The sequence below is a fragment of the Balaenoptera physalus genome (genome assembly GCF_965194825.1).
Source record: "Balaenoptera physalus genome assembly, chromosome: 3".
Taxonomy (NCBI): domain Eukaryota; kingdom Metazoa; phylum Chordata; class Mammalia; order Artiodactyla; family Balaenopteridae; genus Balaenoptera; species Balaenoptera physalus.
This window is the reverse complement of record NC_138890.1, coordinates 109,119,558-109,134,910: the sequence shown is the minus strand read 5'-3', so window position 1 is coordinate 109,134,910 and position 15,353 is coordinate 109,119,558. Positions and strand designations below refer to the sequence as shown.

At 35.3% G+C, this 15,353-nt stretch overlaps 1 protein-coding gene across 1 annotated transcript; it reads left to right on the top strand.

Annotated features, from left to right (window-relative positions):
* Positions 1-1,857: 1,857 nt before the first annotated feature.
* Positions 1,858-14,165, top strand: LOC309657010 (tubulin beta chain-like; the record flags this gene model as incomplete). Its single annotated transcript, XM_082453989.1, is given in 5 exon segments — positions 1,858-1,938; positions 11,016-11,417; positions 11,423-11,453; positions 11,456-11,715; positions 11,717-14,165. Coding segments are annotated over 5 exon segments (840 nt in total). The 3' UTR covers positions 11,783-14,165.
* Positions 14,166-15,353: the final 1,188 nt, after the last annotated feature.

Below are 15,353 nucleotides of genomic sequence, written 5' to 3'. Positions count from 1 at the left end.
CTGATACGTAAAGATAAAAATTGAGCTAGCAAACTTAAGGAATAATTGAAAGCAAATTATCTACATGCAATAGTATGCATAACATACATATTTAAGGAGACAGAGAGCAAAATCATATTGTGAAGGTTAGTAGAAATCATAGTGATTACTGACAGCCCCAAGCCATGGAAAGAGGAAAGTCATAAGGCCTACACAGTTGTGGCTATCTGTTTTAAACAATTACACTAGCAAAAAAAAGAAAGGCCGGAGTTTAAGTGCAGAAAATTTGGTTTGATCAGAAAAATGGAGGGAATTCCTGAATGATGGTCTCAGTTTGTTAGTGTTTGTGTGTTTGTGTGTGTGTGAAGAAACAAAAGAGACCTACCGAAAGTGAGCTTGATGGGAGCATGAAAAATTGGCTGGATGAGAATGGTTGCTGATGAAGACTCCTAGGAATGATTGGGAGGTAGTAGTGAATGACCACTGAAACTGCAAATAAGTACTGGTGCTTATTTGAACAATTGTTGTTTTCCTTCAGCAGTGTTCAGGGGTTTAGTGTTGAGGCAGAGAAAGCAGGAAGTTAAATTTATCTAGGCGGGTGGTTTGAAGTTGGGAATATTGCAAGCATAGAGTATGGAGATAGGCTTGATTAATGATAAGAGTGATCATAGATGTACTGGGAAGGACTTAAAATCAGGAATGGATTGATTCGTTGGGGGAAAAAAAGGACAAAAATGTTGATAGCCTCATAGTAGTAAAGAACAACTTCTTGATGAGTAAAAATATCTGGGAGCTTTAAAGAGTTTCTCCATTCTCTAATAGTACATTAGTCAGCAATTGCTATCAAATTTTCTTTAACATATCTCTAGCACTTCTTTACTTTGTGTAATGTAATTTTTTATACAATTTTTACAAAATTATCATGGCTTTCAAGGGGCATCACTGACCACAGACCCTTTCTATTCAATACAACACTGGGTCTACTTCCTTTTATTTCAGTAACAAATTCAAGGTCAGCATGCATTGTGCTGGCCAAAAAGTTCATCTGGGTTTTTCCGTAAGATCTTATATGATAAATTCCTGGGCTGCCAGTGACTTTATCAAAACAGATCTTTATGTGAATGTTATTATAATAACTGTTTTTCTAAACTCAGTGGAAGATTTGAGCCACCATTCCTTTGACGGTAACACCTCCACCTGTGCACTGTACTCACATTTTACTGAGCTTTAAGGATATTCTTCCATTATATGTTGATAACTTCATCACAAAAACCTTTTATACTCTGAATCGCTGCTTCTACATTACATGCTAACAGGTGTTTTTTTTTTTTCCTAAAAATACTTCACTCTGAATCCAACTGCAATAGGCTAAATGGTTTCATCTGCATTATAATTTCCCAGTATATTTTATACTATGTACCATAGTGTCTCAATGTGTTTCATAGCAAGTTTCTAATCTGTCCTTGCTCTGCTTACTCTGTAGTAACCAACAGATATTTAAGTGTAGTGTTACAATCTATTTTCCACACATACACAAGGATGTGAAGTGCCCTTGAGTAAATATGCTTTCTAGAGGGCTAGCTGGTTCCTTATTAACAAGGTTTCTTTTTGAGGCCAGTATAAATCAAGGCTCCTTGTGACATACATAAGTGCTTTAGAAGTCAGAATTGATGACTGGGGCAGGTTTAGATTTCTCGGTCACCCTGCAGTAAATCATTATCTAGCCTGAAAACATTTTTCCACAGGGCTAAATATCATTTAAGTAATGGAAAAGGATATTAGCTATAGTTGTCATTAAACTATTTTATGCTAGGTTATTAAAGTTTCTTGGAACCATTTTATGAAAAAATTACTTTGCTGATACACACAAATTTCAACATGGCAAGTCTTGATGACCTGTCAGAAATGACCAAACTTTGTTCTGTGCAAGGATTGGAGTCCGGAAAGAATTATATCAAGGTAGCAAAGTCCCTGGATAGAATCTTGTCCCAGCTGCCTTAAGTAACCAATTTATAGCATTGAGAGAACTCTTCAGTTCTTTGGCTCTATTTCTCTAATTGAAGAATGAATGAATTATAAAATATAGAGTTTAAGATAATTCTTGTTCTCAGCTTCTATCATGTCAATACTTTCCCAGCTGTTAAACTAGTAATTGTTCAGATGACAGAGAACAATGACAGATTTCAGAGAGAAATTACTTTTTGATTTTTCACACAAAGCATAATTTTGTCTGCACTTCGGATCCTAGAGGATCAAAAGGAAAATTTGATCCTCCACATTCTCCTCTTAGGCTGCATTCAAAACTGTATAATCTAGAATGGATAATATTCGACCTTCTGAAAAGCACACATTACAATTCGTGAGAGGAAGTGGACTCTATACAAAATTGTAACCAATATCAAATGTAGATTACTTAACACAGGTATTACCCAATGGCTTTCAAAACAGTAATAACAAAACATAGATCATGTGATAATTCACAGACGTCTCATCTCACTTTTCAACTTTGGTCTTTCAAATTCATTTCATTTGTAGGGTATATTGCTGTTTTGGGGTATCAATACAATGTAATAATTCAATAAAGTATCTTTCATGGTAAAACAATTGTTAAAAACAAGACAAAAGGCCCCAAACGGAGTCACTTATGCAAAACTTCAGTCACCAAACTGAGACTTGACTTAGAGTTTCAGCTCTCCCCAAAACGGAATCTTAAACCAGTCAATCAGGAATCACCCGATCAGCACCAGTTAGGTATTCTGTCTGATAGCCCTCTGTCTTCCCCTAAAGGAAAGTTACCATGCAATAACAAGCCCACTTTCTTGTCAGTATAACTTCCTTGTTTCTGCTCCTTTCTGCCTGTAAAAGTCTCTAATTTTGTACAGCTCCTCAGAACTACTTTCTACCTGATAGACTGGATGATGTCCAATTCATGAATCATTGAATAGAGCCAATAAAATCTTTAAAATTTACTCAGTTGAATTTTGATTTTTAACACAGTGAAACATGAAAAATGGAAGTTATTAATCAAAAATATATTTCTTGATTATTTCTCTATAAGCATATTTGTTTTATTAGGAGCTTATTCAAGAGTTATGAGGATAAACCAAAATGGAAAAAGATAACAAAGTTAGATTATATATTTTATTTAATAAAAAACATTTCTTTCTGAAATATATGATTTAAAAATATTTTAATTACTTTCTTTGCTTGCATATACTTCTAGACCCATATGTATACATGTCTAGATGTTTGTGATAGTTCATGTTCCCAGGGAATGCTGTCAATAATGCCTAAATATGTATTGCAAAAATCCATGTCTGTGAAATAAGTGATCTTATTTTATGGACATTATGCAAATTTGTCATTTCATTTCCATGCTTTCAGTCTATCTTTTTTTCCGGTACCAGCACCAAATTTTGCTTTGCAAGACTATGTAAAATTAAATTTTTACTCTTTGAGACATTTTGAGTGAGCATGAACTTCCTTCATATCAGCAAATAAACAGTTAAGGCAGCAAAGGATACTAGTGCTTCTTAGCTAGGCCAAATCACTAAAATTACCATAGCCAGAGATAAATACTACCATTTTCCATTTTGGCGTTCAATTAATTTATTTTTCTATATAGCAATGACCCCTAGTCATAAAAGGTAGGACAATATGAATTCAAAAAAAACAATCTCCCTTTACTTAAGCAGGAAAAACTATGATCTTCACTACTCAAAAAGTTCCCAGGCTCTAAGATTCAGAAAGACCACAGTTCTTTACAAAACCAGACATCATTTTAGTGGTTTTTCCATCTTCTATCCACTGCCCAGGCTTCTCCCAAATAACTTTCCCATCTACTAAGGGTATAATCTTTGATCCCTCTCATTTCTTTTAAAGTTCTCAGTTCCATCTGGAGACCTCTTATAAGCTTAAGCCTTGTCCATTGGCTCTTCAAGTGGCTTGTGGTTATTGACACCAGCAAATCCCTCCCAAGGTATACGGAGCTTTAAAGGACAGCTTATCACATGGGTTTGCAGACTCAGCTTAGATTTTGGTCTCTCTGTTTCTTGCTTAATTTCTTAAGAAGTTAAACAAAATTTTATTTATTCATCCTTTATCTCTGTTTTCAATGGTAAAATTTTCAAAACACCTAATCTGCCATATTGCTTGACATAGAAGTGTTCACTGATTTTTACCTCTTATATTCCATTCTTATTCTCTAGCTCCTTTGAACAAAGCACAAGGAATATCTCCTGATAGCATGATGAATGACTGACCTCTATCAAATTTCACAATAATAACAACTAAAGCAGTAGTCAATCCACCGTTTTTGTTATTTGGCTCTCACATTCACTCTAGCTCTTAAAGATATTTCTGCACTACACTTATATCAATGGCATTTCGCAAAGTACTAAGCACCAAGTAATTGCTCTGTAAATGCAACTATGTCCTGACAATGATATGTAGAGCAAACTTTAAAATGTCTGATTAAAACAAAATCTTCCTTTTATTTCCATTGTAATAAAATAAATGGCAGTTACAAGAATCAGATATATTCCATGATTAAGAGAGGATAAGAAAGAGAAATGGTGGTGTGATGGGGTATATCCAAAGTCAGAATAAATAAACTAGGAATTTCAAAGTTGAGAAAATCTTAATAAAAACACTAATTATAACTGCTCTCAGTATTTACAATGCAGACACATACACAGACGTGCACACACACACTCTATACTGTTCACATATGTTGTTTAAATGTACCGAACTGTTATTTTCTCGCTCTCAATTTCTTTTGCTTTCTTTACTACACCAAAAAAGGTCAGTGTATTTCTCCCACTGCTGAGTTTTTGCATATGATGTCCCTCCTTCTAAAATTCATTTCCTACTTACCTCAGTCCTCTCATTTCTTACATAACTAGCTTGCCTCCATTTTTCATGCCTCAAATTAAATATCGTCTCCTCAGAAAAGCCTTACCTGACCACCAGTATAGACAGTTGCCCTTATTATTCACTATTTATTCATACTACTGTTTCTTCATAATATTTAGGAAATATAGCATCATGCCTTTGTCTCTTCACCTCTAATTAAATGATTTATCTGTTTAACTGTTTATTTTGTGTTACTCATACCAGATTATAGACTCTTGTCAGAGTTTGTTCACTAATAATATACTCAGCATTCAGAAATGAATCTACTCATCTAGTAGGCTTTGAATAGCATTAACTGAATAAACAAAAAAGTTAATCTAATTTTATATAGTATTCTATATTACTCATCAGAGATGTGAACTAATCTCTTTCATTTATAGGATGAATAACAATTTGACTCTTTGTAACATACTTTACTCAAAAAATCCCCAGTTCTTTGTGAGTACATTTTGCCATCTACTTTCATAGGACTACTCACTATGGATTATTTGGAAACAAAATACCCTCATTAAACGTTTGCTTGTGTCTTGCCCTTGTTCTGTTCAGTATGATTTGCTTGGCCTTAGTCCACTCTTTAGGTCTCATGCAGAGAACTGAGAAGAGATGAAAATGAAATACATTTACCAATGGCACAAACAGTTTGTAAAATCATATGTTTATATGTCTACGCAAGTTTATAAAAATTAGATCAGAAATCTTTGTTTTATTGAGTTTTACAAGTACGATAAAGAAACCCGTTACATTTTTAACTGATTTATTTTTTCTCAATAGATTTTCTTTACTTTGTGCTGAATTTTAGTTATTTAGTTTATGCAGTTGGAAAAGATATTCAATTTTAAGTAATTAATTAAAAGATCACCAAATCTGATGTGTTACATTTCATTTATGTTACTGAAATATCAGAATTCACATCACTGTCTCTTAGCATTATAAATTAAATTATTTTTGTTACAAAAACTAAGTTAATAGCAAAATTTTGAGGAAATATTTTTAATGCTGTAGAATAACTCACGCTGAAGACTATAAGATTTTTGCCACAGAATATATGTAAAATTGTATGGTTAAGTCCCATTTAGTCTTTCTATATATATTTTCTTTTATTTTATACCACTATTTTCATATGTTCTACAGTAATTCCTCTCAATTGTGCTTTTTTCAAAAGAAAACCATAGGTTAAGCAAGTTTAAAATAAATAGCAGACTTAATAGAAATTATATTTTTCCAGTGAAAACTCATCATAAGAAAATTTGAATTTATTTTATAAAATGATATAGTAAAATATTATTAACAAAATAATTCATACGTATGGTAAAAAAGAAAAAAGAAAATTCAAACCATTACATTAGAGTATTAACTGAAAATTAAAATTACTCTGACCCACTTCTTGTAACACTCCTTGATTTAACAGCATTTAGAAGTTTCCATTTTAGGTCTGGTAATTTTCAATGAAATTCTAAAGGATATCATTTTATTTTTCTTTCTTGATTTATCAATTTTAAACTATTTGTATGTATTTCCTCTACTGAAATATGATGGATTTTGCCTTAGGGCATTTTTTTTTACCTTTTCTATCCTATTGTTACTAAATTATTTTTAATTTTTCATATATTTATAATTTAATTTTAAATAATATATGTAAATCTGTTTCTTATCTCTCTAAATGAAGACAGACACCCCCATGTAAGATTTTTAAAAACGCTAGTGTCCTTATATTTACCTACTCAAATTCTCCCTAACTCTACGTTCCAGCTTAAGATACTCAGACCATTAAAATTCCATTGATATGGCTTATCAAATTTACAGTTTGTCCTCTTATAAAAATTAAAATACCCATGTTTTGTTACAGTTTGATTCTAACATTGAAACAAATAAAGAGTATTTACATTTTCATGTAAATATTGTTTGTTACAAAGCCCATAGAGAAGAAAGAACAAGTATAGAGAAACATAAGCAAAATGGTACAAAAACTGCAAAAATTTTTTAAAAGGAGCAATTTATCTTTAAGTTAAATTTATCATGTTTTTTAACCAGTTTATTGAGGTACGACTGACACGAAAAAGTTGTACATATGTAATGTATACATCTTGATGAGTTTGCAGGTAAGTATATACTTGTCAAGTCATCACCACAATCAATGCCATAAACATACCCGTCACCTCCCAAAGTTTCCTCTCCCTCTTTATTTATATTAATAATAAATAAATAAATAAATGTATTAAATTTTCTTATACTAAAACTCAAGTTGCATTTTCTTTTTGCTTCAATTTGGATTATAATTTTGTGCAGCTTTTGTTTTTCTTGGGGTCTAATTACTTGTGATTTTTTAGAGTTGGCAAAAGAATCATAAAATATCCTCATAGCACCCATGACATTTTCCAGATTCTTTATCATACTACTTTGATACTGTTCTACATAACACTGACTGCTTTCTAAAGGGCTTGCCCATTTGTTCCTGGAATGTTTTTCAGTGGGAATTGCTGTTCTTCATTTTTCGTTTTCTTGACTCCTTTTACATTTTACTTTAGCGTATGTTCAAGGGATATCTTTTTCTGGAAATGACAAATATGATAACAGACACTCCAAGACCCTGCATGTCTACAAATATCTTCTTTGTCCTCTTCGTCTTAATTTTTGCTAGTTATATAATTCTAAGTTCAAAATTAATTTCCATCAGAATTATGGGGAAATTTCTCCTTTGTTGCATACCATGGAATAACTTCAAAGAGAAGTCTGGCATTGCCTATTTTTATTGTTGCTCTTCTTTGTGTGCTATTATTTCTCAAAACTTATGCAAACTTCTCTTTGTCCATGGGATTTGAAAATCTGTTGTGCCTTTAGGAAAAAGGATTTTAACATTTATTTGTGAGACATTTAGTGGATACATTTAATCAGATGGCGCATATTGTTTCTAAATTCTGATTATTTGTTTCTAATATTTCCTTTATGATTTTCTTTCTGATTGTTGGACCTACTTGGATTGCTATTTTATATTCATGAATTTTCTGTGATATTTTTCACATCATTGACTTTTGCTCTTGGTTTAGGAAAATTTTCTCAATGTTATCCTACAAAACTTTAAAACTTAAAAAAGATCAATCTTATGATTTTAGACTTACAGAGTTGCAAAAATACTAGACAGTTCCATTGTATCCTCTAAGTTTTCCTTTGTGAATATTTATCTTACATAATATAGGACAATTACCAAAACTAAGAAAGTAACTTTGGTACAGTACTATTAATGAAACTAAGAAACTAACTTTGATTCAGTACTGTTTTTGAAACTAAGAAACTAACTTTGGTTCAGTACTATTAAACAGTGGAATTTGTGCACAGTTTACCTTTTTTTCCCCCCAACTAATAGACTTTTTCTGTTCCAGGATACAATCCAGGTTCTCACCTTGTATTTAGTTGTTATATCACTTATCTGTGAAAGTTCCCTGGTCTTTTCATATAGTTCAAGACCTTGAACATTCTGAAAAGCAATGACCAGTTTATTTTTGTAATGTCCCTCAATTTTAGTTTGTCTAGTATTTTCTCATCACAGAACTCTCCAAGACCCTGCATGTCTTTTTTGTCCTTTCCATCTTAATTTTTGCTAGTTATATAATTCTGAGTTCAAAATTAATTTCCATCAAAATTCTGGGGAAATTTCTCCTTTGTTGCATACCATGGAATAATTTCAAAGAGAAGTCTGGCTTTGCCTATTTTTGTTGTTGCTCTTCTTTGTATGCTGTAATACATTTTGGGGAAGGGTACCACAGAAATGATGGCTCTCAGTGCACCATATTAAGGTATACATTATGTTGACAAATATTACTGATACTACTTTACCTTGGTGAAGTATGTATCTTTGAGGATTCTAAATTATAAAGTCACTATTATTCCTTTTTTAATTACTAAATAATTGGGGGGAAATATTTTGACAATACGAATATAACAACTTCTGCTTAAATGTTCACTAATTTTATCACCCACTGAGGATCTTGCCTGTAGCAGTTATTACTGTAGTGTTCTAATGATGATTTTCTCTATCCCTCACTCCTCCTACATCTATTCTTCTATAAGGAAGAGATGTGCTTTCTCCCCATTTATTTGTTCAGTTATTTATTTATACATATGGACTCATGCATATTTATTTTATTTGGGGGTTATAATCCTATTCTGTCATTCCATATTTTGTCGCTCAAGTTGTTCCAGCAGCTTTGTCCTTTGAGAGCTCTTTCAGGTTGACTCCTGTGTCCTTTTAACATGCCTCCGTCTATTTTTCATTAAATGTATTCGTTTCTGATACTGCTAGATGGTCTAGGCTCATCTTGTATTTTTCTTCCCACAGCCCTGAAATCAATAGTTTCACCAAGGACCCTTGAATCTTTTTATTGGAAAATTATATTTAGAAACCAAGATCTGGACATTAGGTGTACTTATTGTTATTCCTTCTATTTCTTCTTAGTGAAAAGATCTAGGAATATATATTTACCAATTCCTGCATAAGTACACATCAATAATTATGTATGCATGTATGTGTGTAATCTGTCACTTATCATCTATATGTCTGTACTGATACTTACTCCGATCCAGCACTGCAGGGTTTATTCTAATTTTCCCCATTTAGTTATTTATAACTCCCCCCCACCAAAAGTCAGAAACCTGGCTCTCATCATGTACAAAAAATTTACTTATTTGTTCAACCCTCTTATAACAATAGTTTTAGATTTGTTAAGCCATATCCAAGGGAGAAACACATTTAATAACTAGAGTGTTTGGATACATTTCTTTATACATTTACTCTTACAATATCTGGTCAAAACACTACTTTCCAAAATTATTTAAAACGAGATTCTTTTTTTTTCCCATCCCCTTCAGTATGGTTATTTGACTCAATTGGAGTTCACTTATTTTGTCACACTCCAACTATCTCACAATCCTGATTTTTTAAATTTAAAATTGTATATAAAAATCACTCTGTGATGTGTGGTTCCACAGGTTTTGACAAATTTATAGAACTGTATATTCACCACTACAGTTTCACAAAGAACAGTTCCATCCCAAATACAGTCTCTTTATATTCATCCTCTCCCTCTCAAAACCCAATGTGTGGCACCAACTGATCTAATTTTCTATCCTTATGGTATTGCCTTTTCCAAAATAGCAAATATTAATGGAATCATACAATATATAATATTTGGTGTCTAACTTCATTCACTTAGCCAGTTACATTGAAGATTTGGGAGTCATCTATTTGTTAGAATATACAAAAGTTTGTTTATCCATTCACTGGTTGAGAAACATTTGTTTTGTTTCCAATATTTGGTGACTGTGAATAAAGCTGTTATAAATATTTAGTGTGCATGTGTGTGTGTGTGTGTGTGTGTGTGTGCGGACATACGTTTTCATTTGCCTTGGAGTAATACTGCTGGGTCATATGGTAAATAGAAGCACATTCAACTTTATAAAATACTGCCAAAATGTTTTCCAATGTGGCTGTAGAGTTTTGCATTTCTAATAGAAATGTATGAGACTTCTAGGGGATTGCATTGTTGGCACCACTTGGTATTGCCAGTGTTGTTATTGTTACTTTGTTTGCTTGTTTTGGCATTTTGATAGGTGTATAGTTACCTCACTGAAGTTTTAAGTTGCAACTCCCTAATGATTAATAATGTTGAGCATCTTTTCATATGCTTATTTGCCATATCTCCATCTTCTTTGGTGACACCTATCTTCAGATCTTTCCCACATATTGTTTATTGATTTTTATTGCTGAGTTTTGAGATTTAGATTTATTTTTATATTCTGGAAACAAGTCCTGAAATGGAAATTTGATTTGTAAATATTTTCTTTGAGCGTGTCTCTTGTCTTTCCATTTACTTAGTAGTATCATTTGAAGAACAGTAATTTTTATTTTAAAAATTTCAATTTATATTTATAAAAAGTTCAATTTATCTTTTCTTTTCCAAAATAGATCATGCTTTTAGTGTTGTATCTAATATCTCTTTGCCTAAACCACAGTCAGGTAAATTTTCTCCTATAATTTCTTCTAAAAAGAACATTTTGTAGATGTTTTAGAGTTTTATATTTTTCACTTAGAACTACAAGTAATTTTTCATTATTAAAATGTCCTGAAGAAGGAGGCTGAGAGCTGTGACTGCCTGCATGGCTTCCAGATGACCCACTCCCTGGGTGGAGGGACTGGGTCTGGGATGGGTACTTTCCTCATCAGCAAGATCCAAGAGGCATATCTAGATAGGAACATGAACATTTTCAGTGTGGCGCCCTTGCCTGAGGTGTCGGATAGGATGGTGGAGCCCTACAATACCACGTACTTGGTCCACCAGCTGGTAGAAAACACAGATGAGACCTACTGCATTGAGAATGATGCTCTCCATTACGTCTGCTTCAGAACCATAAAGCTGGCCACGCCCACCTACAATGACCTCGACCACCTGGAGTTGGCCACCACGAGTGGGGTCATTACCTGCCTGTCCTTCCCCTCCCAGCTCAATGCTGACCTGCACAAGCTGGCATGGTCAAGGTCCCCTTCCCCCACCTGCACTTTTTCATGCCGGCTTTGCTATGTTAAGCAGCCAGGGAAGCCAACAGTACTGGGCCCTGACAATGCCGGAGCTTACCCAGCAGATGTCAGACACCAAGAATATGATGGCCGCCTGTGGCCTCTGCCATGGCTGCTATCTGACTGTGGCCATCATGCTCAGAAGCTGCACGTCCATGAAGGAGGTGGACGAACAGATGCTTAACGTCCAAAACAAGAGCAGCTATTCTGTCCAGTGGATGGCCAACATTGTGAAAACAGCTGTCTGTGACATTCTGCCCCAGGGGCCTAAAAATGTCTGCCATCTTCACTGGCAACAGCACAATACATAATATTTCTTAAAATATTCCAATCGGATGGTGGGAGCCTACAGCCAAGGGCGAGGATGACGCCGGAGAGGGCAACCAGGAGCCCTGGGTGTTTCTTAACATGTCTTGCCCCTTCTGCCCCAAGGCCTTGCCAGAGGCAACTCCTGTGACTGCCCAGCGACAAAACAGGCTTCAGCAAGGCCTTGTCCAACAAGCGGCTCCGACTGGACAAAGGCACGCCCAATAAGCCCCGGTTGTTCAGAGTGGTGGACAGCGTAGAGGATGAGGTGCAGTGGCGGCTCCACCTGGTCCCGGGAGGGCAGACAAGGAGGAGAGAAGCGAGCTCAGGAACAGGAAGCTGCTGACTGAAGTAACCCTGAAGTAACCTGCTGGGTAAGAAAAGGCAGCGTCTTCAGCGCCAGCATCTCCAAGCAGGAGGTGGAACTGGCCCCAGAGATGATTTCCAGCAGTTCTGAGTGGGACCGCCCTTTAAGCCCTACAACTTCTCAGCCCCCAGGATCCCCCACAACAGCGGACACCTGCACACCCTACTCAAGGTCTGTACCCAGCTCCGGATGATCTTTCTGGAGTTGAGGTTCACAGGGTTGCCAACAGACCATCTCCTCAAACAATCCTTCTGGAGTTTTTATTTTTGATGCCCTCTTACAGCCCCAGTGGCACTCAGCACACGACTAGCATGACACCTTCTTCCTGGGATATCCAGCAGAGGCCCTGCAGCTGCCAGTGGACTACGTCCAACAGGTTAAGCGGGCCCGGTCCTAGGTTGGCCGCCACTCATGGGGGAGCAACCGGGACTTCAGGGAGCAGGACGAGGCGGGAAAAGCCTGCTGCGCGAACACACGCACCACGTCCGTCAGCTCAGTGCACTCCGCTGCTTCCACCCTGAGCGAGTCCATTGTGCCCCGCCAAGAACCTAACCACCAACCGTGTGTTCTGGAACGAGACCTGGAGGACTCGCACCTGGCCGACTTCCACCAGATGGAGGGCGTTGTGGCTAACCACCACCTCATCCCAGGCCATCTTGTGGACATCATAAAGGAGTTCTTCACCAAGCTGGTATCATTTGCTTCAAGGCAGCCTACAACCCCTACACAGAGCCCAGCAAGGAGGCATTCAGTTACCACCAAGGCCTAAAGAAGTGGGTGGAGGTCCAGAGCTCCAGGCTCTACCTCCCTGAGATGCTGCTGCCCATGGGGCTCCCCGAGAACCTGTCAGTTGTTGCCTGGAGCCTCTCCCTGGAGCACCTGACTATAATCAAATGTGGCATCAGCAATGTCTGGGAGCTGGTGAGTCTAAGATGAACCTGCAGATGGTGGTAGTCGTCCCTTGTACCACCTGAACGGCCGAACCGGGATTCAGGTATAGATAATGTAATTTGTTGGGGGAGGGGCGTGGGGGGGGAGGTTGGTGGGGTAGAAGAAAAATGGAAGAGGAAAAAGGGGAGAAGGAGGCATCCAGTGGATGGCTTTCTAACTTTGTTAAAAAATTTTCTATTGAATAAATTTGGGGAAATCTATTTTCTAGTCTAATTCTGTTCCATCAATCTGTGGATATATCTTCTTTCCAATACCACACTGTCTTGATTAGTGTAGCTTTCAAGTAAATACTTAAATTGAAATGCGTGAATCTTCCAAATTTGTTCTTCAGTTTTAAAGTCATTTTTGTCAATTCAAGTTTCTTTGTCTTTCCATATAAATTTTACACTCACCCATAAGATATCTACAAAAATCATGCTGGAATTTTAATTAGGGTTGTACTGAATCTGCAGATCAAATTGTGGATAATTTATTTCCTAAAAATATTGAGTTTTCCTGTCTAAGAACATGGTATATCTCTTCAGTTATTTGTTGTTTAATTACTTTCATTTGTGCTTTATAGTTTTCAACACACAGAACCTGAACATATTTTTGTTAAGTTTTTACCTAATCTTTCAATTTTATTTAGTGCTACAGTAAATGAAATTTATTTTTTTAAATTCCAATTGTTTCTTGCCAGTAGGTAGGAATAAAATTGATATTTTTAGGTCGACTTTATTTACTAAGACTTGATAAACTCTATTAATTCTAGAAAAATATCTGAGATTTTCAGATTTTCCACATAGAAAATTATTTCATCTGTGAATAGAAAATGATTATCTTGGGGGGACCTTCAAGATGGCAGAGGAGTAAGACATGGAGATCACCTTCCTCCCCACAAATACATCAAAAATACATCTACATGTGGAACAACTCCTACAGAACACCTACTGAACGCTGGCAGAAGACGTTAGAATTCCCGAAAGTTAAGAAACTCCCCAATTTCCTGGGTAGGGCAAAAGAAAAAAGAAAAAACAGAGACAAAAGAATAGGGATGGGACCAGCACCTCAGGGAGGGAGCTGTGAAGGAGGCAAAGTTTCCACACAATTTGTGTCTTCTCTGTGTTTTGTTTTTTGTCAGAGTGTGTAAACATTTACGAATTTTATTAAAACATTCAAAAGCTAGTTTTGAAACTGTTGGATTTTTTCTATTATTTTACTGTATTTATTAACATTATTGTCTTCTCTATTCCCTCCTTCCTTATGTCTCAGTTTGGTTTAGTTTACTCCTCTTAAGTTTCTTAAGGTTGAAATTTAGATCACTCATTTGTGGTGTTTCTTCTTGTCTGATACAAGCATTTAATGCTATAAGTTTTACTCTATGTACTGCTGTTAATGCATCTCAAATTTTTTGGTATGTTACACTTTTCATTCAGTTCAAAATATTTTTTCTGTTGAGTATTTTGACCATAAGTTATTTAGAAGTGAGTTAATTTCAAAATGTTGTGGATTTTCCATATATTTTAGCTTTATTGACTTTTAATTTTCTTGTGTTCCAAGTACATACTTCATGTGATTTCCAATCTTTATCAATTTGTTGAGCTGTTTTATGATGCAGAATAAGGTTGGTATTGATGAATGTTCCGTATATACTTGAAAAGAAAGCTTGTTGTGATTTTGTCGAGTGAAGTTTCTCTGCAATTGTCTTATCAATTAATTAGAAAGGAGTATTGAACTCTTTAACTATTATTGAAATTTTTCTGTTTCTTTTTTCACTTTTACCTTTTTTTTGAAGCTTCCTATTTAGGTACATTCAGATTTAAGATTACTATATTTCTTGGAGAATTGACCACTTCATCATTATATTATGTCCTCCTTTGCCTGTGATTTTCTTTGTGTGTGTAATTTTCTTTGAACTGAAAGCTACTTTGTCTGATATTAGTATAGTAATCATCTTTAAAGATGTTGCTTTATAATAAAGTATTATCTTTATTTTGGTTAGTGTTTGCTTGGTACATCTTTCTCCTTTCCTTTTCTTTTAATCTATGTATTTATATTTGAAGTGGGATTCTTATAGACAGCATATTTTTGGCTCTTGTATTTTCATTCAGTCTGGCAATCATTGTCTTACTGGTTGGGGAGATCAGCTGGGTTTGAGATTTATTGCTGTTATGATTATTCTCAGGACACCATACTCTTTAAATTTCTGTAGTGATAACCTGTGCTTAGGGTTGGGTTAGTTTTCTGGAGCACTGCCTGTTTGGCTCTGAGTTTTAAGTTTTCCCTTTC